General features: G+C 47.7%; 1 protein-coding gene across 3 annotated transcripts in view; it reads left to right on the top strand.

The window, feature by feature from the left end:
- The first annotated feature begins 578 nt into the window (after positions 1-578).
- The window catches only part of FPGS (folylpolyglutamate synthase), a 48,848-nt gene continuing 24,054 nt past the window's right edge, over positions 579-25,372 (top strand). The window contains exons 1-5 of one of the 3 annotated variants that reach the window (XM_082208913.1): positions 579-659; positions 13,838-13,966; positions 14,164-14,217; positions 21,596-21,660; positions 23,033-23,147. In XM_082208913.1, the coding sequence (XP_082065039.1) occupies positions 597-659; positions 13,838-13,966; positions 14,164-14,217; positions 21,596-21,660; positions 23,033-23,147 (426 nt within the window). In that variant the 5' untranslated portion in view covers positions 579-596. Of the gene's footprint in view, positions 660-2,276; positions 2,539-13,080; positions 13,311-13,837; positions 13,967-14,163; positions 14,218-21,595; positions 21,661-23,032; positions 23,148-25,372 lie in introns of those variants that run through there. The other 2 variants (XM_082208911.1, XM_082208912.1) reach the window with 2 other exon arrangements.

The following is a 25,372-nucleotide window of genomic DNA, read 5'->3' as shown; positions in this document are numbered from 1 at the left end:
GATAAGGTCTTGCATGCCATTGTTCTGGGTTCCTCCTCTCTCCTGCGGGTGAGGGGAGCACCCTGTTGCAATGGATCAATAAGGATCAAGCTTACTAGCTGCTTTGCTTCTCAATATTCTCTGGTTGGCCTCTGTTATTCTTTCCTACCAATAGGGCACCCATGTAAGGACTCTATATGGGCTCTTGGATACCCCATAAGGGAAAAGGGCAATTTTTGTTTACAACACCAGGTCTTCTCACAAGACTGTGGCTGAGGTGAGATGATCTGAATGGCTTCTCCCAAAAGAGTCCTGGGAACTGCCGCTCACTAAGGGTGCTGGAAGTTGGAATTCTGGGAGGGGTATATACAGCAGCTCTCAGAGTTCTTTAAATGCATGGTGTGGATGTGACTGACTGTCTTTAAAAAGCACATCTGAGTAGCATTGTAGTAGGACATGGCTCAAGCATATCTGAGTCATAGGCTAACCAAACAAACAAACCCAGGGTGAGACTCTGTACCGAATGCAGCCTCCAGTGACCTCTGTTTAGTTGTAGTTTAACTAGTTTTGGGAACTGTTAGGCTGCCCAGCACGCGTTCTGCCACAGGGCAGAAGGAATGATCAGACCTTCCTTCTGGAGAGTCATAATGGAAAGAAGAAAGTTCAAAGAAACATACAAGGTAAATTTGCCTTCATCCTACCTAGGTGGAGGTCTGAACAATGTGAAATATATTTTTAAGAAGCTTCACCAATGTGAAATCTGCCCCTAGAGATAAAAAAACAACAGATTGTGGTCATAATAAATAGTTACTGGTGGCTCCTGCTCAGAAAGGTCTTCCTAATGCTTAGTCAGTATCTCCTTTCTTGCAATTTGAATCAGTTGGTTCCGGTCCTGTACTCTGGAGCAGCAAGTTGTCTTCCATGTGACAGCTCTTGAGATATCTGGAGATCTGTATCAATATAAACTGCAGAACTGGCTAAACTCAGTGTAAACTCAGAAGGTGGAGTGGACTGTTCTCTACCAGAGAGTGAGTTTTTTTGGGGTAAAGCATTATCATTATTATTTCATTTTATAAAGTATATAAAATAGAGAGAACAATTATAACAACGGGCAAATATTAAAAGATGAAAAACAATCAAACGGCATGTAGAGTGAGTTGTTGCACATGAGTTTTAAAAACAAAGCCCAAGAGAAGACTATCAACTTGTATCAGGTCATGAAGTCAAGTTTCAGATTTGCCAGGCTTTTGTGATGAAGGTTGTATTGAAAGTGGTGGTTCTGGTGTATATGTCATAAAAGAATGCCAAATCATCTAAAATGTGTCTGGAGCTTCTAGTCCTTGTAAAAATTTCAAATTATGTCTGATTTGCTCCATTATAGCTATTTTCCGTTGTAAGATTTTGGGCTGTTTTCCACTGAGTTGCAACCACTCGTCATGCTGCCAAGATCATACACAAGACCAATTCTTTTCACAATATATCATCAAAAATATCTGTCAACATTAATTTTGGGCAGCGAACAATGCTTTAATTTCTGTCAAAATTAAATCCCAAAAAATCTCACACCAACCGACATTCCTGCAAATGATAATATGCACCAATATTATCACCCTCCAAGAATTAGGTGATATAAAACATTTCTGACATTTGCAAAGGGGTAAAATACCATTTGTGTAGTAACTTTAATGAGTTTTCTCTAAGGATTTTAAGGGTTGCGATTCCCAAATTTTATTTCAGTCCCTGGGAATAATTTGCGTGCCAATATCCAGCACCCTAACTCTTTTTGAGGAGTTTCATAATTATACTAAGAAATGTGATGTACAGTTTGAAAACCAATCTCTTCTTCCCCCAACCGCCACCGTGCTTAAATAAATTTTCAAATTGTGTTACGGGTCTCAGAGGACCTTGCGTTTCCACATGTTCTTTTACAACACGAAACTGTGAGTTTGATTGAAACAAATCCAGTTTGTGTTAAATGCATAGCTGTCAAAGTTTCCCTTTTTTAAATGGGAAATTCCCTTATTCCGAATAGGATTCCTCGCAAGAAAAGGGAAAAGTTGACAGCTATGGTTAAATCTGATCTGACACGTCCGCGTCCCTTTCACGGAGAAGCAGCCCTGCGCCCGTGCGCGCACCTCTCTGCCATTTCCTACCTCTACCTGTGGTTTGATTTATGGCGGCAAGTGAGGGACGCGGGAGGGGGCGGGGCAAGAAAGGGAATCGCCCTTCCCAAAGATGGCCGGGTTGGCTCTACTGGTTGCTTCTGCGCAAAACGGCCTGGGGCCGCCCCCTCTACTACCACCCGCAAAGATGGCCGCTCCGGCTTCAGGGCCGCTTCCGCGCCTGCGCGCAGCCGGGAGGGTTTCGCGGCGTGGTGCGGCCGCGGCTTACGATCGGCTCGGGGAAGTTGTGCTTGGGGGGGAGGCGCCTGCGATGGGCTCGCGCCGGGTCCGCGCTCTGCACCTGGCCTTCCTCCAGCAGCGGGTGCAGGCTCCCCGTCTGGGCGCCCGGAGGTGGCTCAGCGCCCGCCCGGCCCACGCGCCCAGGATGGAGTACCAGGTGAGAGGCACCGCCGGGGCGCCGGAGACCCCCTTGCAAGCCCGGCGGGGGGTTGCGTCAGCCGGCGGGCAGGCAGGGATCCTCTTCCCACGCTCGCACCTGCTGCAACTATTGGTCGGTGGGCTGGTTCCGTGAAGCGGGGGTACAAGCGACCCCCACTTCAAAGAAACGGAAGCCTCGGAGAGAGGCAGTAAAACACACACATGCAATTTCCCCCTTAAAGTTAAAGATATTAAACAAGCAAACAAAAAGACCAGTTTTGAAATTCGCACCAGCATTTCTAAGCGCCCCGGGCAGCCACGAATAAGCAGGAATGCTTTTTGCGCGCGCCAAAAAGATTGCGGCGTGGACGCCTGCCTGATCTGCTTCCCTGTTTTGCATTGTTTTATATTTCGTTTCATTTCATTGGTGTGCGCGTGGTTAGTGACTTCTAACGCTGGCACCGAATTTTAATTCTATTTCTTTCCGTTGCATTAGCTTTCTAGGCTGCAGTCCCGTTTTGTTTTGTTTTATTGGTGTGTTCATGGGGCGGGGTGGATTCTAGTGCTGGGTATTAATTCGATTTCTTTGCGTTAGTTTAATAGGCTGTCGCCCTACCTTTTATTTTTCAAGTTCAGCCCTGGCGACTTGCAGACGCGAGGAATGAATTTCATTCCAAGCCGAATGTATTGCACATTGCGGGGGGACGGGGACCCGACTTTATACTGTACTTTCTTGTGTAGTAGATTCCGAGCCAGAAAGAGAAGGAACAAAACTATAGTGTGGAATCTACTACTATTACTACTACTACTACTGCTACTATTTTGAAATAGGTAGTTGTATTAGTTTTCCCACAGATAAAACAGTAACCGCAAACAAAAGAAAGCAAAATTGGAGTACACGTTTGTCAGAGGCAAATCACTTTTAAAACAAGGGAGAGAGATATAGCCAGGTGATCAGAAGACCTGGCTCTCTTGAGGCATGTGCTTCCACATGTTTTTGGACTCCAAATCCCATCATCCTTTGCTGCTGGCTTTTCTGGCAAAGCATGAAGGGAGTCCAGCAGCGCCTGGAAGGTTGCACGTTCCCTGCTCTTAAGACCTCAGCAACAGATGTCTGTGGTCTGGTTTTTTTTTAGGTGGCAATTCTAGGGACTGAACTTGGGGAGGGGGCTTTTGTATGCAAAGTGGTGTGCTCTTTTGTTGATCTGGCTGGCCCCACAACCCAGCCTTCGCCCTCCAGATGTTTTGAACTGTTTCCATCAGCCCCTAGCAAACACATTTTGGACTCAGGTGGCAGTAGTAGTGCTCTAAGGAATCATTCCCTGTTCTCAGTGGTCGATTTTGTTGTGATTTTATGCTTCCCACTCCACAATTGGCCCCATAGGGGTTTTTTTTGTAGCCACCTACGGTAACTTGTTTCAGGTTAACATTCAATGCCTTTTTGTGTGTCCGTCCACCCATTTTAAACCTGCCTGTCTGGTGTCCTCAATATGTTGTTAAACCGCATCTTCCATCATTCCTGACCTTTGCCCAAGCTGACTGGGGCAGATGGGAGCCGGAGTCCATCAATATCTGGAGAGCCACTGATTAGCCACCCTTGTGTCAGTTGAATTTTTCAGGCATTGTCCACAGGGCTGGGCAATATTTGGCTTTCAACATCGCGATAAATCACTACCTAAACATTGCAATATTCCAGTGTATCACAATGTCTGAAACAAGGATGGAGAGCAAGTATGGTAATGTCCTGACAACTGCTACTGCCGCTACTAAAGCAGATACATTTTTACTAACCTTTAATCATAGTGAATACAAATAATCTGGGAAAATATTGAGGGGGGGTGTGGAATTAAGTTTGATGCATAAATGAAAATAAACTCAATGCTTTCATGCTTTAGCTAAACCATTAAAGATTTCTGGAGAATATATTAATGTTCTATGCAGTTTTAAGGGCATTAAATTTAGTAAACTAATGTTAATTACACACATACAATTAAAAAATTATTTTCAACTAATTTAAGAGTTATTTAAGTACAGTGGTACCTCAGGTTACATACGCTTCAGGTTACAGGCTCCGCTAACCCAGAAATACTGCTTCAGGTTAAGAACTTTGCTTCAGGATGAGAACAGAAATCGTGCTCCAGCGGCGCAGCGGCAGCAGGAGGCCCCATTAGCTAAAGTGATGCTTCAGGTTAAGAACAGTTTCAGGTTAAGAACAGACCTCCAGAACGAATTAAGTTCTTAACCCGAGGTACCACTGTAATTTACACAAACCACACACCCCTGACACCCCCCACATCTCACATTCCCCCCCCCCCTTTTTCTTCCAAAACCACCACCACAACCTCATGAGCGGCCTCCTAAGCTTGGGTGGGTAATTCTGGTGAGAGCGACTCTGTATCTTAGGAAAACATTTGACGTGCAACCTGGTTTGTGAAGCGGGAGCTGGCAGCAGATCTGTGGTTTTTTATTTGTTTTTAAGCCTAACCGGCTTCTCCACTCCCTTCACAAAGTTGTTGGAGGCAGGGTGGAAAGGTGGAATGAGGGTGAAAGGGATTTCCTAATCGATCCATTGCCAATGGGAGAGGCGTTAATAGGGAGAGGAAGCCAGCTCTGACAAGGGGGCCACAGAGGGGTGCATGCATTCTCACACCGAGAGAGAGGAGGGAGGGGAAGAGGCTTAAACAACATAACCTACCAGCCTGGTGCCCCTAGCCTTCCTCTAAAACAAAAAATCAGTGTCTGCTCTGAGGATACCATAGTTCCCAGTCATTCTGCCTTCATTTGTGAGCACCTGCTCTTGTGGTTTGCTGCCCCCTGCAGGAGAGAGCTAAGCCAGCAAAGCTATACAATTTGTGGGCAAAGTGACAATCACCTTCACTGTTTCCCCCACATGATTAGCAATATATCTCCAGGTCAAATGTTATGAAACAACTATCATGATGTGGCCTTTTTTTAAAAAAATTGGGTTTTATAAACAAGAATAATGTTATGCAAACAAGTATGCCATTTGTATACAGTCATACCTCATGTTACGTTTGCTTCATGATACGCTTTTTCAGGTTGCGTCCCACGGCGACCCGGAAGCACCGAAGAGGGTTACTTCCGGGTTTTGCCGCTCGTGCATGCGCAGACGCGCAAAATGACGTCATGTGCAGAAGCGGCAAATCGCATGTGCACTGACGCACCACTGCAGGTTGCGTTCTATTCATGTTGCAAACGGGCCTCTGGAACGGATCCCGTTCACAACCAAAGGTACCACTGTATTCACAAAAATAGCATAATAAATGTGGAAAAGTATCTACAACATATGTTTCATTATTAGTAGTCCATGTACAGGTTCTTGGTTCATGAATTGGTTTAAACCAGTGGTGGCCAACCTTGGCCCTCCAGCTGTTTTGGGACTACAAGTCTCATCATTCCTGACCACTGGTCCTGTTAGCTAGAGACAACGGAAATTGTAGTCCCAAAACAGCTGGAGGGGCAAGTTTGGTCATCACTGGTTTAAACAATTAAGAAGAAAGAAAGAAAGAAAGAAAGATGGGAAGGGGGAATGGTGAGTGGGGTGGAGTGGGGTGATTATGCTTCTATTCTTCTACTTAGTGGCGGGGTCAGCGTTACTTATATGGGCTCTCTTACTATTCACTTGTTGTATTTCCTTGGTGATGAGAGAGGGTGGACTTTAAACAATATATAGAAAGATTGTCCAGGCCTAATTGTCTTATCTCCCCGCAGATAGAAACTACACACATCAGTAAGAGAGCATCGAGTAAAAATCTATACAGTGGTACCTCGGGTTACATACGCTTCAGGTTACATATGCTTCAGGTTACAGACTCTTCTAATCCAGAAATAGTGCTTCAGGTTAAGAACTTTGCTTCAGGATGAGAACAGAATTCGTGCTCCGGCGGCGCGGTGGCAGTGGGAGGCCCCATTAGCTAAAGTGGTGCTTCAGGTTAAGAACAATTTCAGGTTAAGAAAGGACCTCTGGAATAAATTAAGTACTTAACCCGAGGTACCACTGTACTGATTTTTATTTTTATTTACTACATTTGTATCCTACCTTTCCTGTCTGCTTCTGGGGAACTATTTTCTGCTTCTTTTTAACATTGAGTATTTTTCCAAATGTGCAGCCTTAAGCAGTATAGTCAGTGCATTGTCTCATGGCCCTGCATGTGAATTGGGTAAGGTGGTGGAGAAGTGAGAAAGTGATGGATGTGGCCAGAACTAGAAGCAAAAGTGCTTTTAGCACATTGCCTGCTCCTGGCCTATTGCCACCCGAGGCATCTTTATCAACTTGCCTTTACAAGCATGTCACTCCCTGCTGGGATATTCATGGTAACTACTCAATAGAAGTTATATTGGCCGTACTCAATAGATACGTCAAACTAGGATACAGTGGTACCTCGGATTAAGTATTTAATTCGTTCCGGAAATCCGTTCTTAATCTGAAACTGTTCTTAACCTGAAGACCACTTTAGCTAATGGGGCATCCCATTGCCTCTGTGCAACCGCCGCACGATTTCTGTTCTCATCCTGAAGCGGAGTCTGTAACCTGAAGCACTATTTCTGGGTTAGCGGAGTCTAACCTGAAGCATATGTAACCTGAAGCATATGTAACCTGAGGTACCAGTGTATAGGGACGCGGGTGGCGCTATGGTCTAAACCACTGAGCCTCTTGGGCTTGCTGATCAGAAGGTTGGCGGTTCAGATCCCCGCGACGGGGTGAGCTCCTGTTGCTCTGTCCCAGCTCCTGCCAACTTAGCAGTTTGAAAGCACACCAAAAAGTGCAAGTAGGTACTGCTCCAGCGGGAAGGTAAACAGCGTTTCCGTGCGCTCCTCTGGTTTCGGTGTTCTGTTGCGCCAGAAGCAGCTTAGTCATGCTGGCCACATGACCTGGAAAAACTGCATACTAAACGCCGGCTCCCTGGGCCTCTAAAGCGAGATGAATGTCATTCGCGACTGGACTTAACTGTCAGGGGTCCTTTACCTTTACCTTTTTAACTAGGGTATATCAATTTCAGTGTGTCTGCTGTCAAGAAAACTTAGTTGAGTGAAATCTAATGTTTTTAATTGTTTTTAGAAGTCTTTAAAAAGTCTTTAAAATTATTAATGATCTGGTTGCCACCTGGGGCTCCTTCAGAAGGAGCAGGATATAAATTGAATAAATAATAATAAATACATAATGTGTGCTTGGGGCCTGAGATCTTTTACATAGCTGGCTGCGGTGCCTGATAAATTTCAAGTTTCACATAATTGGTTTTTGTTTTTGTTTTGTAAAGGACATGGGCGGTGGAGGAACAGACTCTAAAAGAGCCATTATCAGTCTGATACGATCTTGTGTACATTAAACATTGTCATATAAGCTAAGTAAGAAAGAATAAGGTAGACAGATTGTTTAATTTGATGGTTCATTTTTTGTTGCATCCTCACCTCTGCATCAGTGCAAATGTAAATCAGTGTGTGTTATTCCGTGGGGCCTCTTAAACTTGACACAGCAGCACCTTGGCCCTCAGTATGCCCTCATCTGGCCAAAGGACTGCCTGCCTGAGGTGAAACTCAAAACCCAACGTCCGCTGTACTAAATCTAGCTGTTTCTTTATTAGGCCACGCCAGCTGATCATAACCTATAATTTGGAGGTGGGAGGAGAGATAAGAAGGAAAACAGGAGAACACTACACTAGTGACATGTTGTGAAGGAGTGGTTGGCTGCTGCTTGGTTGCGTAGGGCGTGCGGGGGGAGTAATAGCTTCCCCCAGAATGCAGGAAGTTACCTTATCCTGAGTCGGACCACTGACAGTCTAGCCTAGTGACTGGCAATGGCTCTCTGGAGTTTCAGGCAGGGACCTGCCGGGGCCTTCCACCTGGAAGCAGATGCTCCACCACTGAGCTATGGCCCTTCACTGAAGGAGAAAATAAAATTCCAGCCCTCTTGCTTCTGTATGGGTTGAAGCTGCCATATTCTGAGCCAGGGCATTTGTTCCATCTAGCTCAGCATAGTCTACACTAGCCTTTCTCAACCTGTGGGTCCCCAGATGTTGTTGAACTGCAACTCCCACCATCCCTAGCTAGCAAGGCCAGAGCTCAGGGATGATGGGAGTTGTAGTCCAGCAACATCTGGGGACCCACAGGTTGAGAATCACTGGTCTACATCATGGGTAGGCAAACTAGGGCCTGGGGGCAGGATCCGGCCCAATCGTCTTCTAAATCCAGCGCACGGAGAGTCCGGGAATCAGCGTGTTTTTACATGAGTAGAATGTGTCCTTTTATTTAAAATAAATGGGTTATTTGTGGGGCATAGGAGTTCGTTCATCCCCCCCCCCAAATATAGTCTGTCCCCCCATAAGGTCCGAGGGACATTGGGCTGGCCCCCTGCTGAAAAGGTTTGCTGACTCCTGGTCTACACTGATGAGCAGCAGCCCTCCAGAGCTTAAGGCAAGGGATTTCCACAGCCCTACCTCGAGAGTCCAGTAATTGGACATGGGACCTTTTGCCTGCAATGCCTTTCTACTGAGTCCGACCACTTTCGAGTGGAGCGCGGGAATAGCCTGATCTTCACCTCGTCTCGTGAGCTCAGCGTGCGTATAGTAATTCCACATCCCTGTGCCAGCAAGTACAGTATCTCACATGCAAGGCAAATGAGGAAGTCGCTTGTTATAGCAGTGGACAGCCCGTTACCCACCAGCTTGTAGCAGAGATATGCAGCCTATTTTTGAATAGGCTTCTATCCCTGTCCACTTAAATTGCTTTTCTGCAGAAAGTAGGTAAGGAGCTTGTTTCCCTCCAAGGTAAAAGGTAAAGGTAAAGGACGGTTAAGTCCTGTCAAAGGCGACTGTGGGATTGCGGCGTTCATCTCGCTTTCAGGACAAGGGAGCTGGTGTTTGTCCACAGACAGCTTTCCGGGTCGTGGCCGACAGAACTAAACTACTTCTAGCACACCGAAACCAGAGCAGGGGCACGGTTACTCCATTCAGGAGTAACTCCATTCAGGACCAGGGAGTCTTCCACACCAGCCCGCCCTCTGTCCCCCCAAAACAGTACTTGTGTCTTGTCAGGATTCAACTTCAATCTGTTAGCTGCCATCCATCTGCCAACTGCCTCCAGACACTCACACAGGACCTTCACTGCCTTCACTGTTTCTGAATTAAAGGAGAGGTAGAGCTGGGTATCATCTGCATACTGATGAACACCCAGCCCAAACCCCCTGATGATCTCTCCCAGCGGCTTCATGTAGATGTTAAAAAGAATGGGGGAGAGGACAAAACCTTGAGGCACCCCACAAATGAGAGCCCAGGGGTCTGAACACTTATCCCCCAACACCATGTTCTGGACACAGCCCAGGAGGAAGGAGCGGAACCACGGCAAAACTCTGCTCCCAGCCCCTGTAGATGGTACAGAAGGATGTTATGGTTGACGGTATCAAAACCCGCTGAGAGATCCAGCAAAATGAGGAAACAGCTTTCACCCTTGTCCCTCGCTCACCTGAGATGATCAACCAGCGTGACCAAGACAGGCTTATCTGGATCAAACTTCAGGTTGTTGGCTCTCTTCCAGTCCATTACCATTTAACTTTTAAGATGGCAAATTTAGGATGATTTTGGCATTCATGTGGGAGGAGGCAGTTCTCTGGGGAAACTGACCTCCCAGCTGTTCTCAGACTACAACTCCCAGTATCTTTAGCGATGCTGACTGGGGCTGATGGGATTGGAGTTGGGGATGATTTTCTACCCCTGGTGTACATCATTTTGACAGAAAAGGAAGCTGCACTATGAACATTTTAAGTCCTTTTCAGGTTTATTAAAAGGACAGAATGAATAGCTAGCTGAGCTTTCCTTCTGGTCCATCTGGGGGCAGTTATTCAACACCACCTCCTTCATGGAGTTTGTTCACCATAATTTCTCAATCCCACTACAAATCTCAGCATCAGGCAAGCCATTCCCCCTCAGGTTCTTGGCCCCAGGTGTAATAATAGTGCTGACGTACCTTACAGGGCTGTGTGTAAGAATTAATGTGGAAAAGCCTGTGAAGCACTTTTGAGGACTTTGGGGGGCAGCTGTGTAATGCATATCATATAATAACATGTAGCTACCTCCCAATGATAATCCTTACAAAAGCCTTGTAAGGTAAAGTTTATTAAATGTTCAGCCTGTTAGCTGATAGCCAGGTAAAGTGTCTCCAGGCAACTTACAAAACTTAAAAAAGCATAAAGCATAGCATAAAAGTATGTGTTTTTTGGGGTGGTCCATATACAGTGGTACCTCGGGTTACATACGCTTCAGGTTACATATGCTTCAGGTTACATACGCTTCAGGTTACAGACTACACTAACCCAGAAATTTTACCTCGAGTTAAGAACTTTGCTTCAGGATGAGAACAGAAATCATGCGGCGGCAGCAGGAGGCCCCATTAGCTAATGTGGTGCTTCAGGTTAAGAACAGTTTCAGGTTAAGAACAGACCTCCAGAACGAATTAAGTACTTAACCTGAGATACCACTGTATTACATTTAAAAGCATACAGAAATCTGCAAATTGTGCCCTGTAAAACAGAAGAAAAACTTGGGTAGCAAAACAGCTTGGACCTGTTTACTCATGAGATTTCCTTACCCCACCTGTGCCCACTCGCTTTGTACAGTGAATTGGTGCGGCTACAGGTGCCAAACAACACCCGTCTTGCAATCGCTTAGTGTGGCAATGCCAACACTATGGAACTCCTGGCCTATTCAATTCAAGCAGGAGTCTTCACTGTACTCTTTTTCGTGCTTGCCAAACCTACCCGGATGCTTAGAAAGTAGAAGTAATTTTAATCTGTTTTAGGATTTTAACTCCTGTATACTTTTTAAGGTTTGGCTGTGTTTTTTTCTTGATTTTACTTTTTTTTGTAAATGGCTTTGAGGGTTGTTGTTTTTTTGTACAATCAAGTGGTGTATAAATCTTATGAAATAAATATGTAATAAATTAAACACATCCTGCAAAAATCTTCATAACTCTTCCAAAGTGCCTTAGAGGGAAGATAAAAGTTTTGTCTTCGGTCAGGGTCTCCTCTCTGATGCTTCTCTTGATCATAGCTGTCAACGTTTCCCTTTTTTAAAGGGAAATTCCCTTATTCCGAATAGGATTCCTTGCAAGCAAAGGGAAAAGTTGACAGCTATGCTCTTGGTTTCTTCTTCCTCCTCCCAGTCATAAGATTACTTACTGTATTTTTCGCTCTATAACACGCACCCGACCATAACACGCACGTAGTTTTTAGAGGAGGAAAACAAGAAAAAAAAAACATTCTAAACGAAACAGTGGATGTATGATTTTTGTGGTTCATGCTGTGGCCACTGACATGTGATCTGACAGTGAGTTTGGAGTAGCCCAATGCAAAAATCCTGAGGATCCATGTGGATCCATGCTTTGTAACCACGTTTTTGCACCACTGCGGCCCCAGGCAACAGTGGGTGTGTGATTTTTTTTTGGTGCAAGATGTAGCCATGGACATGTTATGTGATCTGATGGTGAATTTGGGGTGACCCAGTGCAAAAATCCTGAGGATCCATGTGGATCTGCGCTTTGTAACCACGTTTTAAGTGGGGAGGGAAGGGAAAACACTCAAGGGACAAGGAGAAGGATGCTGCTAATAATGCAGAAGTGAGGTTTACGGGGTGAAGGAACACGCGTGGGGTGGGTGGAGAAGGATGCTGCTAATAATGAAGAAGAGGGGTATAAGGGGAGAAGGCTCCTCTCCTCTCCCACTTTGCTCCTTTAAAGCAAGCAGGCTCTTGCTTTTCTCCCTCCTCCCCGCTCATCCCCGGCTTAGCGAGCTGAAAAACTTTGCTGCTATTTAGTGAGCTGAGTGGGGAGGAGAGAGGGACAGAGAGCCTGCTTGCTTTAAAGGAACCAACCGGACAGGAGCCGCTTACACTCGTGTAAGCGGCTCCTATCCTCTCCCGCTTTGCTCCTTTAAAGCAAGCAGGCTCTCTGTCCCTCTCTCCTCCCTACTCAGCGGCTCTTCTCCCGCTTTGCTGTTTCAAAGTGAGCCACGGAGGAGGGAAGGAAGGGGAACCACGGATCCTCTGCTCACGACTGCAGCAGATCCCCCCCGCCACCCGCAGGCATTCGCTCCATAACACGCACAGACATTTCCCCTTACTTTCTAGGAGGAAAAAAGTGAGTGTTATGGTGCAAAAAATATGGTAGCTGCCTTTTAAAATGTGCCTTCATTTTGTTCACATCAGCAGCTTTGCTAATAGCCACTGGGTTCGTATCTTTTTGCTGAGTCCCCAGCTCCTTGCTCTTTGACTGCTCTGTAGCCTGAGTTCATTGATGGCCGTGTTGACAATGTGCCAGCTTCCCTCACTGCCCTTACACTTTGCTTGGTGGAGGCAGGAAGAGCCTGTGCTTTTTCTGTTTCTGGGTTTTTAAAAAAATGTTCTTTCAGTTAACTGGTACTTTACGCCTTTACGCCCCTAGACATGTGATTGAGCTGTTGAGGGAGAGGCACGTGTGTCATAAGCTACAGGAAGGTCATTATCTTGTTTGGTTGGGGGGGGGGTAAACACTGACCACGTGCATGGAACTACTGGTGCGTTCAGAGGAGCAAGGAAGGCAGATTCCTTTCCCAAGAGGGATAGGGTGTGGATTCTCCAGTGGACCTGCCGCCTGTGGCAGAATTCAGACATGAAAAGGCAGAGGACCAGCTGGAAAGCAGGCGTTAAGAAAAGAGCTTCCTGTGCTCCTGTCCCCTGCCTTCTTGCAGCCACTGGAGTGCGCAGTGAGAACCTGGAACCGCGGACAGGGGCATCACAATTCCAGGTTTATTTTTTGAATGGGGCAGAGAGGAGATTGTTAGCATTGACCTGGAGTGGCTGATTTCTTGTTTTCCATAACAGAAGGCTGAAAAACAGGTCTTGCGTTCAGGCACCAGCCTGGTTGCAATAGCCAACAAAGGAATTGTGTGCAGGCGAGTGAGTGGGTTGGTGGAGGAAAGATGGGGTGCTCTGATTCCCTTCTATGCCCAGGATAGAAAGCTGGTGGGCTATAGCTCAGTGGGTAGAGCATGTGCTTTGCTTGTAGTAGGTTCCCAGGTTCAGTCCTTGGGATCATTAGGTAGGGCTGGGAACAACCTAGGGAGCATCTGCCAGGCAGTGTAGACAACTCTAAGGTAAATTAACCCTGTGGTCTCTGTACAAGTAAGTTCCCATGGAAGAAGGAGTAGTGCTTCCCCTTCCTCCTCAGCCAGCCAGGCAACTGTCTTTGCAGGCTAGTAACTGCTGTGTGGTTATTTACAAGGCCGACCAAAAGCGGGGAAGCAATTAACCACTGCCTCGTACGCCTTCTAGGATGCCATTCGGACTCTGAATACGCTCCAGACAAACGCCAGCTACCTGGAACAAGTGAAACGAGAGCGAGGAGACCCCCAGGCACAGCTGGAAGCCATGAAAGGTTTTTTGGAACGAAGTGGATTGAAGGTGAGGAGGTTGGGAAGATTGTGGGAGGCCGCTGGCCGTGATGCGATGCAGTCTTGATTTTTCTGGGGTTACTGATGGGATGGGGGAGAGGGAGGGCTGTCTATTAGCAGCCATTGCTGCCTGCAGTGATGAGGTGGGGCGGCGGGCAAGTACCAGAACAGCTAAACTGAAAGGTTCATTCACTTTTTCTCCGGCAGGTCGAAGACCTGGATCAACTGAACATCATTCACGTCACTGGGACGAAGGGCAAGGTGAAAGGGGTTGCAGGGGGGAAGCAATACCTGGAATAGCTCCAAAGGCCTTGACACACGGGGGAAATGTGGGGCAGTTTCCTGTGGGGAATTGAGAGTGCTCAGTTCCAGAGTGTTTGGATGATGTATGGCTTGGTGATATATCAATATTGTCCCAAACCAGTCTGAAGTCCACCTCGTGGTAATGGTTTCGTAGTATTTGATGTGGTGATATATCGTGAATCACAATGCGTGCATGTGCTATGCAAAAATCACGATGTGGGGAAAACCGTGAGTTCGGTCATTGCTCCTCTCCTCATTCCTGCTGCCCCTCAACTCTCCTCTGCCTCCTGCAACGAATCATAAGAGCAGGTGCTGAAGAAAGCAGCCTACCTGGGAACTTTATCATGAGCTTTTTTTAAGTGCAGGTGCTAGGCTGGTAGGCGGTTGAGGGAGACGCAGCTCCAAGCTTCTTGCTGGGAGTCCCTTTCCTTCCTCTGAGAGCCAGTGTGGTGTAGTGGTTAAGAGCTGTAGACTCCTAATCTGGGGAACCGGGTTCTTGTCTCCGCTCCTCCACCTGCAGCTGCTGGGTGACCTTGGGCCAGTCACACTTCTGTGAAGTCTCTCAGCCCCACTCACCTCACAGAGTGTTTGTTGTGGGGGAGGAAAGGAAAGGAGAATGTTAGCCGCTTTGAGACTCCTTAAAGGGAGTGAAAGGCAGGATATCAAATCCAAACTCTTCTTCTTCTTTCTTTGGGCTGTCTCTGCCTGCCCACAAGACCTGACACCCGAGCCATACTGGGGTCCTCACAAGAGCAGGAAGCCCTTTCGGCCTCGCCTCCCCAGACCCCCCCTAAGTTGTTGTCCAGCCCTGCCATTTGAACTGCTGCTGCCCTCCGCTGGGGCTTTCTTGGAAGTTGCTGCTAGTCCCGTGGAAAAATAAACTGGGTTATTTACTTCTGAGTTAAAGAAAATAAAAATAAACCTTGCCCTCTTGTTTAAGCTTCTTTAACAACAACAACTGTTGTTGTTGTTGTTATTATAATATTTGTAACAACAACAACAACTGTTGAGGGGGAGGGAATCAAATTGGCTCCAAGCCAAAGGCCAGGCGGAGCAACTCTGCCTTACAGGCCCTGCGGAAAGAAATCAGATCCTGCAGGGCCCTGGTCTCATGAGGCAGAGCGTTCCACCAGGCCGGGGCCAGTGTTGAAAAGGCCCTGGCTCTGGTTGAAGCCAGTCTAACTTCCTTAGGGCCCGGGACATCTAGAGTGTTGCTATTTATGAACCTTGAGGCTCTCCGTGGGGCATACTGGGACAGGTGGTCCCGTAGATACGAGGGTCCTAGGCCGTGAAGGGCTTTAAAGGTCAAAAGCAGCACCTTAAATCTGACCCTGTACTCCACCGGGAGCCAGTGCAGCTGGAAAAGCACTAGGTGAATATGCTCCCATGGCAGAGACCCCGTGAGGAGCCTCGCTGCAGCATTCTGCACCCGCTGGAGTTTCTGGGACAGCTTCAAGGGCAGCCTCACGTAGAGCAAATTACAGTAGTCAAGCCTGGAGGTGACCGTCGCATGGGTCACTGTGGCCAGGTCAGGGCGGGAAAGGTAAGGGACCAACTGCTTGATGTGGCGAAGGTGGAAAAATGTCGCCTTGGCTGTTGCTGTAATCTGCGCCTCCATGGAAAGGGAGGCGTCAAGGATTACACCCAAACTCTTAAAGGAAGGCAGTGGCACTAATTGGGCTCCCGCAAGAGAAGGGAGTTGGTCCCTCATCCCCATGCCATCCCGACCCAGCCATAGGACCTCTGTCTTCGAAGGATTTAGTTTCAATCGGCTCCCACGAAACCATCCAGCCACAGCTTCCAAGCATCTGGTCAGTGTGTCCGCGGCCGAGTTGGTGTGGCCATCCATCAGCAGATAGAGCTGAGTGTCATCAGCATATTGGTGACAGCCCAGCCCTAACCCCCAGATTATCTCTGTCCATGGCTTCATATAAATACTAAGATGCATGCAGGAGAGGACAGAGCCCTGAGGCACCCCACAAGTGAATGACCAGGAGTCCAAACATTCACCCCCAACACCACTTTATGGACACAACCCAAGAGGAAGGAGTGGAACCACTGCATAACAGTCCCCTCAGCTCCCAACCTGCTTAGATGGTCCAGAAGGATGCCATGGTCATTGGTATCAAAGCCGCTGAGAGATCCAGCAGAACCAGGAAACAGCTTTCACCTCTATCCCTAGCCCACCAGAGATCATCGACCAGCACGACCAAGACGGTTTCCATCCTGTGATGGGGCCTGAATCCCGAATGGAAGGGATCCAAATGGTCCACATCCTCCAGACATACCTGGAGTTGTTCAGGGACCACACAATCATCTTGCCCAGGAATGAAAGATGAGACTGGGCAATAATTGGCTACAAACCACCTGAAAGAGTCTCCTAGTACTGTTTTCTGCAGATACAGTAGAGGTGGTGAAGAAGGTCCTCTTCACCATGACTTTCTCCACTTGGTAGGCTAGATATTGAGCTCTAACCTATGTTTGGTCCGATTTGGAATGAGTTTTTCGCCACTGGCCCTCTAGCCATCTCAACAATAGTTTTGTTGCCTTCAGCTCTGGGGGAAACCACAGGGGCCTTCGAGGCTCCATGCAATTGGAGGGCACTTCAGAGCCAGACAGTTTGCATTCCAGTGTGCCACCAGGGAATCAACTGAAAGGCAATCAGCATGGGATAATACATCCCCTACTACTCTCTGGGAGCCATTTGGATCCATTAAGTAGCAGGGATGGACCATTTGAATTGGTCTCACCTCTCTGTGTAGGGGAAGGGTCATAGAGAAGTCCAGTTGCACCAGGAAGTTCTCTGACCGTGGCACTTCTTTTGTTTCACTGGAACTTAGCATCAGATCACCCACGTCCACAGAGGCAAAAGCACCAGATCTAAGTCATGTCCATGGCTATGAGTCAGGCCAAACTTATTGAGGGACAGCCCCATGGAGGTCATGCTTTACACGAAGTCCCAAGAGGCCCCTTGTAAGGTTATGTCGGCATGGATGTTAAAATCCCACAGGACAATCAAACTAGGCATCTCCAGGAGAACATGTGTCATGACCCGAAGCAGCTCTGGCAGGGAATCCTTGGTGCAGCGAGGAGGTCAGTCCACAATAGGAATGCTGTACTGCTCCTATTGCCCAAGTTCTAGAACATGCACTCAGAAAACTGGGTCTCTCTCCCTAGCAGGACACCTGGTGATAACTAATAGCTTCCTAAAAATCACTGCCACCCCCCCCCTTCCCACTCACATGCCCTGGGCTGCTGTGCATAAGAGAAACCTGGTAGACAAACAGGAGCAAGAACATCTGCCATGTCTAACCAAGTTTCTGTTACACCTGCCAGGTCAACTCCTCCATCCATGTTCAAATTATGGATGGCAGTGGTCTTATGAATCTTTGACCTGGCATTGCACAGCAGCACCTTAAGGTCATGTAGGACACCCTTGTTGATACCTGCATCCTTCTGGTCAGGACCAGACCTGCAGGCAATGACTAAACCTGCCTCCTTGGTAATGACATGGTCTGGCCCTCGAGTAACTCCTCCTCCTGCCAACCACCGAGATTGGGTATCCCAATGCACCCCCCCCCCCGTGGAACTTCCCCCGGACATGTTGGCTAGGACCCTCTCTTGGGACAGCCCTGTCCCTCTCCCCTTAAATAACTTTTATAATTTAGCTAACATAAATAACTAAGCTAAAAATACAAACTACCATATGGACATTTCACAATTACCCCCACCCCAAGAAATACACCCCCCATTAAAACTCTACATTAAAACAATTGAAACAATTAAAAACAGTTTAAAATATTTCACAGCCAATGGCTCCTTCCTCCCTTCTCCCTTTCTGTGTTTGTGTCTCCCTCGTGTCTGTTAGGGAACATTTTCTCACCTTGCGTTTGATATCTATGCTACTAATTACTCCTACAGCTTTAATTTTTTTGAAAATGTGCTAATTTACAAATTACCTGTACTATAAAATAACAGTTGTAGCAATATGTTAAAGGGAAGTTAAATTTTGTAAGTTTTAGACCCCCAAGTAGTAGCAGTTGCCAAGGGATTACCCGGGTTGTCTCTACAGAGTTCCATCCTTATTTCAGACATCGTTCTGTATCGGTATATCGCAATGTTTAGCTGTTGATATATCACGATCCTGAAACCAGACATCGCCCAGCCCTCATGCAGCCCTTTTCCTTTCTGGCCTCTGTGTATGTCAGATGCTCATTTCGGTCTGTCGGTCTCCACGCCGTTTCAAGTAGCAGAGCCTTCTCTGTTATCTAGGAGAGAGCATACAAGCCCTGCTTTTCCTGTAGGTACTTAATGCTGTTTCCAGTCCACCATTCTGTTCTCATTTTGACATAGCGCTATGCTGTTTCAGCCACCCAAAAATCCTGACTGCCCCTCTAGTGGTGGAGCCCCAGAACTGTACAAAAAGGTCCAATGGAACTACTGCGCTTTATTGTGGTTCTTCTACTGATGGTTTCTGAGAAACGAAGGTGTCCTTCAGCTGTGGGGCTTTTCGGGGCTTCTGTTTTGTTACCTCAGGAGAGCCATCCCTTATCTCACTTTAACCGACACATGTCTCTCATGTGGAAGGGGTTTGTGAAGACGGAACAATCCTTACTCCCCGGACATAAGCAGCGGGGTGTGTGTGTGTGTGTGCATGCATTTCACTCTGCTATTTTGCTGCAAGTGTATTGCATCTCCTAAGGACGGACGGAGGGCTCTGGGACCCTGCAGCTTCCTTCCCAAAGCCAGGCGCCTTGCTTAGCCGCAGTGCGGGATTTGGAGTGCTGGATGTTTCTCTGCACATGGTGCTGACATAAGGTGGTGTGAAATTGAGACGCTCCAGTTGGGGGCGCAATTGAGACGCTCCTGTTGGGGGCGCCAGATATTGGCCTCCACAGGCCGCCATTTTATGGAAGATTACAAAGACCCTTCCATTTTGTTTGGCCTTGGGAGGACAGTGCAAGGGCTCTGGGATGCTGTCAGAGCCCTGACACCACCTTCCCAAAGCCGGAAGTGGTGTTGAGCTGCTGCAAAATTGAGAAGATCCACTTGGGGGCGCCAAATATTGGCCTCACAGGCGCCATTTTATGGAAGATTACAAAGGCCCTACCATTTTGTTTGGCCTTGGGATGACAGCGCAAGGGCTCTAGGATGCTGTCAGGGCCTTGACACCACCTTCCCAAAGCCGGGGCGCCAAATATTGGCCTCCACAGGACGCCATTTTGTGGAAGATTACAAAGGCCCTTCCATTTTGTTTGGCCTTGGGAGGACAGCGCAAGGGCTCTGGGATGCTGTCCGAGCCCTGGCACCACCTTCCCAAAGCCGGGGCACCAAATTTTGGCCTCCACAGGACGCCATTTTGTGGAAGATTACAAAGGCCCTTCCATTTTGTTTGGCCTTGGGAGGATGGCACAAGGGCTCTGGGATGCTGTCAGAGCCCTGACACCATCTTCCCAAAGCCGGGGCGCCAAATATTGGCCTCCACAGGACGCCATTTTATGGAGGATTACAAAGGCCCTTCCATTTTGTTTGGCCTTGGGAGGATGGCACAAGGGCTCTGGGATGCTGTCAGAGCCCTGACACCATCTTCCCAAAGCTGGGGCGCCAAATATTGGCCTCCACAGGACGCCATTTTATGGAGGATTACAAAGGCCCTTCCATTTTGTTTGGCCTTGGGAGGATGGCACAAGGGCTCTGGGATGCTGCCAGAGCCCTGGCACCGCCTCCCTCAAGCCAGAAGTGGTGCTGAGATGCCGCAAAATTGAGAAGATGCATAAAAGTGAGGATCCACTTGGAGGCGCCAAATATTGGCCTCACGGGGTCAATTTTATGGAAAATTACAAAATCCCTTTTGTCTGGTTTTGGGAAGGCGTCACAAGGGCTCTTTACAGAGCCAGGCGGATTCGGCACTTTGGAACTTTTCCTATACAGGGGCTGTACAGGAAAGCTTTTATGAAAGATTATTTTGTCTGTGTCTCCCTCGTGTCTATGCCCCCCCTCGGTATGTTTCCCATTTTCTTCCCCTTACGCTTGAACTCTCCTCAGTTCTCCCCTAGCCCTTCTGCTTTCTCACACATTTGTTCCCGAACCCTATGCTGCTTTATGCGCTCCCCCCCCCGCTTCCCTTCTCTTCCCTCCCAACCACCCCCACTAGCGATTACACAGGGTTGGGGGGAGTGATTTTTGTTTTTATTTTTCTTGTGTTTATGTTGTTTGGTTTCCCCTGAATAGCTTCCCTTCATATTACAAAGCAAGCCTTTATTAAAAAGCAGGTTACCTCCTTGTTATAGAGTTCCATTCTTATTTCAGACATTGTGATATGTTGGTATATAACGATGTTTAGCTGGTTGTATATCGCAATGTTGAAAACCAAACATCGCCCAGCCTTAGTCTGAAGAGCTGACTCAGTCTGGCTTTTCTGCGTGATTGGATGCAGACCTGGATTTATTCATTAGTGTGTATATACAAGGGGTAGCTAATGTGACACCACCGGACACTGCTAAAATACAACTCACCTCAGTCCCAACCAGCATTTCTAACCATCAACATCCGGAGGACACCATGTTGACTATCTCTGATATACATGGACACAAAACATACTCTTTTAATCCAGACACTGTTTTTAAAGAAATGCCGTTCTTAAGCAAAACGTTCTAAACATTTTTAGTGCTTCTAGTTTTTCCAGTTGTGTTTATGGTTTATGGTTAGGGTGCCAAAAGGGCAGGATATAATATTGTTGCTATGTATTGTATTTCTTGCCAGCCCTCCACCAGAATCACATTATTATTATTATTATTATTATTATTATTTCCTGGGCTGCCCATTGTTTGGTCCTGGGCAAAATCTTTATCTCTCTCAGTTCTCCAACTGTAAAAATGGGAATAATATCCTTTTTCTTGCGAAGAAAGAACAAAAGGAAGAGTTCATGAATGGAAAAGCACCAGATATGTCCTAAGAAAGGTGGGGTGGTTAGAAAACATCCAGATGGTGGTTGATTTGCAGGCTTTAACCAGGCCAGATGGCTCACAGTATTCTCACTCCCCCACCCTCCCACCCACAGTGTAAGTTAATGAGCAATTCTAAATGAACCCCCATTTGAATGAGTAGCTATGTATATGTATTACTTGGGCTCCTGTATCAAATCAGCTGAGTTGTCTTGGGTAGCAATTTTGTCCAGATTCCGCTTGCCAGATAGATGTGTCCCTGTCCCGATTTCTTTTTTAACCAGCAGTGTGTGGGTAGAACTTGAGCTTGCCTTCCTACTAGAAGAAGGGACACCCTCCCTTCTTGCCTTTGTCCACTTGTTAATTTATTTCGCGCTTCTCCCCCACCTCAGGGTTCAGCATGTGCCTTCACAGAACGCATTCTTCGCAACTATGGCTTAAAGACTGGTTTCTACAGGTAGGTGCTGCTGAGTTAGAATCATAGAATCATAGAGTTGGAAGAGACCACGAGGGCCATCGAGTCCAACCCCCTGCCAAGCAGGAAACAGAGGGCTGGACTGGCTTGGCCCCTCTTGGTTCACATTCCCACCATACATTAAAAGCACGATGATACCAGTTTTAAACAGCCATTGCTTCCACCCCACAAAAAAAGAATGCAGGGGGCTGTAATTTGTCAAGGGTGATGAGAGTTGTTAGGAGGTCTCTATTCCCCCTCAAAGCTGCAATTCCAAGGATTCCCTGGGAAGAAGGGTTGATCATTAAACCACTCTGGGAATCATAGTTTTTTAAATTCTGTCAATTCTTTGACACAGGCCAGTTCTGTGTCCAGGGCAGCTGTTTACCAGCTCCACCTGGTACGCAGGCTGAGACCCTCCCTGCCCGCGGACTGTCTTGCCAGAGTAGTTCATGCTCTGGTTATCTCTCGCTTGGACTACTGCAATGCGCTCTATGTAGGGCTACCTTTGAAGGTGGCCCAGAAACTGCAATTAATCCAGAATGTGGCAGCTAGACTGGTGACTGGGGGCGGCTGCCGAGACCACATAACACCGGTCTTGAAAGACCTACACTGGCTCCCAGGACGTTTCCGAGCACAATTCAAAGTGTTGGTGCTGACCTTTAAAGCCCTAAACGGCCTCGGTCCAGCATACCTGAAGGAGCGTCTCCACCTCCATCGTTCTGCCCGGACACTGAGGTCCAGTGCCGAGGGCCTTCTGGCAGTTCCCTCCCTGCGAGAAGCAAAGCTACAGGGAACCAGGCAGAGGGCCTTCTCGGTAGTGGTGCCCACCCTGTGGAACGCCCTCCCACTAGATGTCAATGAGAAAAATAACAACCAAACTTTTAGAAGACATCTAAAAGCAGCCCTGTTTAGGGAAGCTTTTAATGTTTAATAGGTTATTGTATTTTAGTGTTTTGTTGGAAGCTGCCTAGAGTGCTGGGGGGACCCAGCCAGATGGGCGGGGTATAAATAATAAATTATTATTATTATTATTATTATTATTATTATTAGGGAGCAGGTGGGTCAACGTGTAGTGGCCATGCTGAGACTGGGATGAGGTAGGACAGCGCCAAACGGGGCGGAGGGGAGTTTTGGGGGTGGCAGCAGATACAGATGTGCATCCTTTCACACCTGTTACCAACTTGTTGCTGCTTTGCATCCTGGCATGCGACAGCACTGCTGCAGCCACGAGGGTGCCCAGCCTCATGCCTCAGCTGCCCTTCACCAGTTTGTAGGAGACAATGCAGCAGGGCATGCAGTGATATCTGGGCTCTACTTGGTGGATTCGCACGGGGTCTAGGGCTTAATCCTCTCTGTCTGTTTCTCTCCAAAGTTCTCCACATCTGGTTCAAGTACGCGAGAGGATCCGGATTAATGGGCAGCCCATCAGCAAGGAGCTGTTCAGCAAGTACTTCTGGCAGGTGTATAATCGGTTGGAGGAGAGCAAGGTGAGTGCAGCAGAACCTGTTCGCCACCAGTGTTGCCGTGTGAGGGGCTCCTGTTCACTGTCCCTGATGGTCAGCAATGGCCTTTTCCCAGAATCTCCCATTCCTTTTTTAAAATAAAATATTTATTAATTTTTTTTGAAATATAACAGTAAAAATGAAAAAGGAAAAAGAAAAATACAAAATAAAAACAGTTAAAAACATACATTTTTTCTTTTACCTATTTTCTTTTAGCTTATTTCCCGGACCTCCTCATACCTCCCTTTTTTGTATTCCACTTCAATTTATTGGTTCAGCAAATCCTTACCATTAGATTTTAACCCATTTATAACCCTTTTTTTCACATTCTCTTAAATCATTACAGCTGGAAACCCCTTAGTTGCTATCAGGGGATGATTAGCTGCTTGTGCTTAAAAGGGTGCCCCTTCAGAGTTTGTGCGGCCCCACAAACCTCTGTGTGTGACAGAGCTCCTCAGACATGTCTGCTCTAGTCACTGTTAGAGTCCGACAGTGGCTGTTTGCGGAAACGCCTCCAACAAAGAAGTTCCTTAACGGAAACACGTCTCCTGGACTCACGACGTGACAGCTTCCGACGAAGCATGGGTCTCCCTGCAATTGCTTCTGACACCTCCCCACTATTTTCACTGGACGTGTCTCTCACCCCTTTCTCCCCCCTGCTTCCTGCCTGCGTTGCTGCATCTCTCTCAGTATCCCTGAGACCTTCCTCCCAAGACCCCGCGCTCCCCCTGCTGGTCCCTGCTTTGGCTGTTGAGTCTCTCCCAGTCTCTGGGAGCCCTATCACCTCCTTTCCCTCTGATGTCAGTTCCCTGACATCCACCTCCCCTCCAGGGCCCCCTTCCCCCCCGCCCCCTCCCTCTCCTCTGGGCGGTGAGGATCTGAAACCCCGAAACGAATCCTCTTCATCTTCCGACGTCTCGAACATCTCCCTCCATCGGTCTTTGTTCCGACTCGCTGAATCCTCCTCCACCTCGGAATCAGAGAACCCCTCCAACTCCTCTTCTTCGTCTGTGGTGGCGAAGTATTCCCTCCGGAACCTCGCCACTGGCTGGGGTTTTCGAGGGAATCTCTGGTGAAAAGTTTCAATTAGAACCTCGTCATCTACATCCTCTGCCCTGACCCAGGTGTTTTCCGACTCCGGTTCCCCTTCCCACATTACCAAATACTCTACTTGCTCTCCCCTCCACCTGGAATCTAGGATCTCCGCTGCATGGTAACTGTGTTCTTTTTCCTCCATCGCTGGTCCCCTATTGACCCTCCCCTCTCTGTCCCCTATATACGGTGACAGCAACGATCTGTGGAACACTGGGTGCAACTTCATGTGGTTCGGTAACCGGAGTCTGAAAGCCACTGGGTTGACCTGTTGCGTGACTTCAAATGGGCCCAGTCTTTTGGGTCTTAACTTCTTACAACCTCCTTTAAATGGTAACCCTTGGGTGGACAGCCACACCTGGTCTCCCACCCTAATGCTTTCCCCTTCCCTTCTGGTCTTGTCTGCCTGCCTCTTATATTCCTCCTTCGCCCGGTTTAAATTAAGTTGGAGTTGGCGATGGATCGCTTCCATTTCTTCAACGAACTGTTCTGCTGCTGGAACGCTCCAGTTCTCCCCCTCCCCCCCTGGGAAGGCTCGGGGATGACACCCGTGATTGGCCAAAAAAGGGCTCATCCCCGTGGACACGTTCTCTGCATTGTTGTAAGCAAATTCTGCCAACGCCAGCTTCTCCACCCAATCATTCTCTCTGTCATTAACATAACACCTCAAATATTGCTGGAGGACACCATTAGCTCTTTCCGCCTGCCCGTTGGTTTCTGGATGACGGGCAGTAGAGAAATTAACCTCTACCTGCAGTAAGCTCATGAGCTTCCTCCAGAACCTGGAAGTAAATTGTTTCCCTCGGTCCGAAACCACCCTCAAGGGGGCGCCATGCAACCTAAACACATTTTCCACAAACAATTTGGCGGTTTCTTCTGCTGTGACCGCATGTGAGCAGGCTATAAAGTGGGCCATCTTGGTTAACAGATCTACCACCACCATAATGGCTGTTTTCCCTTTGGACCTGGGCAGATCAGTCATAAAATCTATTGCCACTGCCTCCCACGGTCTTTCCGGCGTGGGTAGTGGTTCTAATAAACCTGCCGGTGCCCGCCTCTCCCCCTTGGCTCGTTGGCATCGGTCACACCCTCTCACATATTCACGCACATCTTCCCTG

Source organism: Podarcis vaucheri, assembly GCF_965113315.1.
Source record: "Podarcis vaucheri genome assembly, chromosome: Z".
NCBI classification, from domain to species: Eukaryota; Metazoa; Chordata; class Lepidosauria; order Squamata; family Lacertidae; genus Podarcis; species Podarcis vaucheri.
Note: the sequence above shows the minus strand (reverse complement) of the source record. Positions and strands in the feature narration are given on the sequence as shown.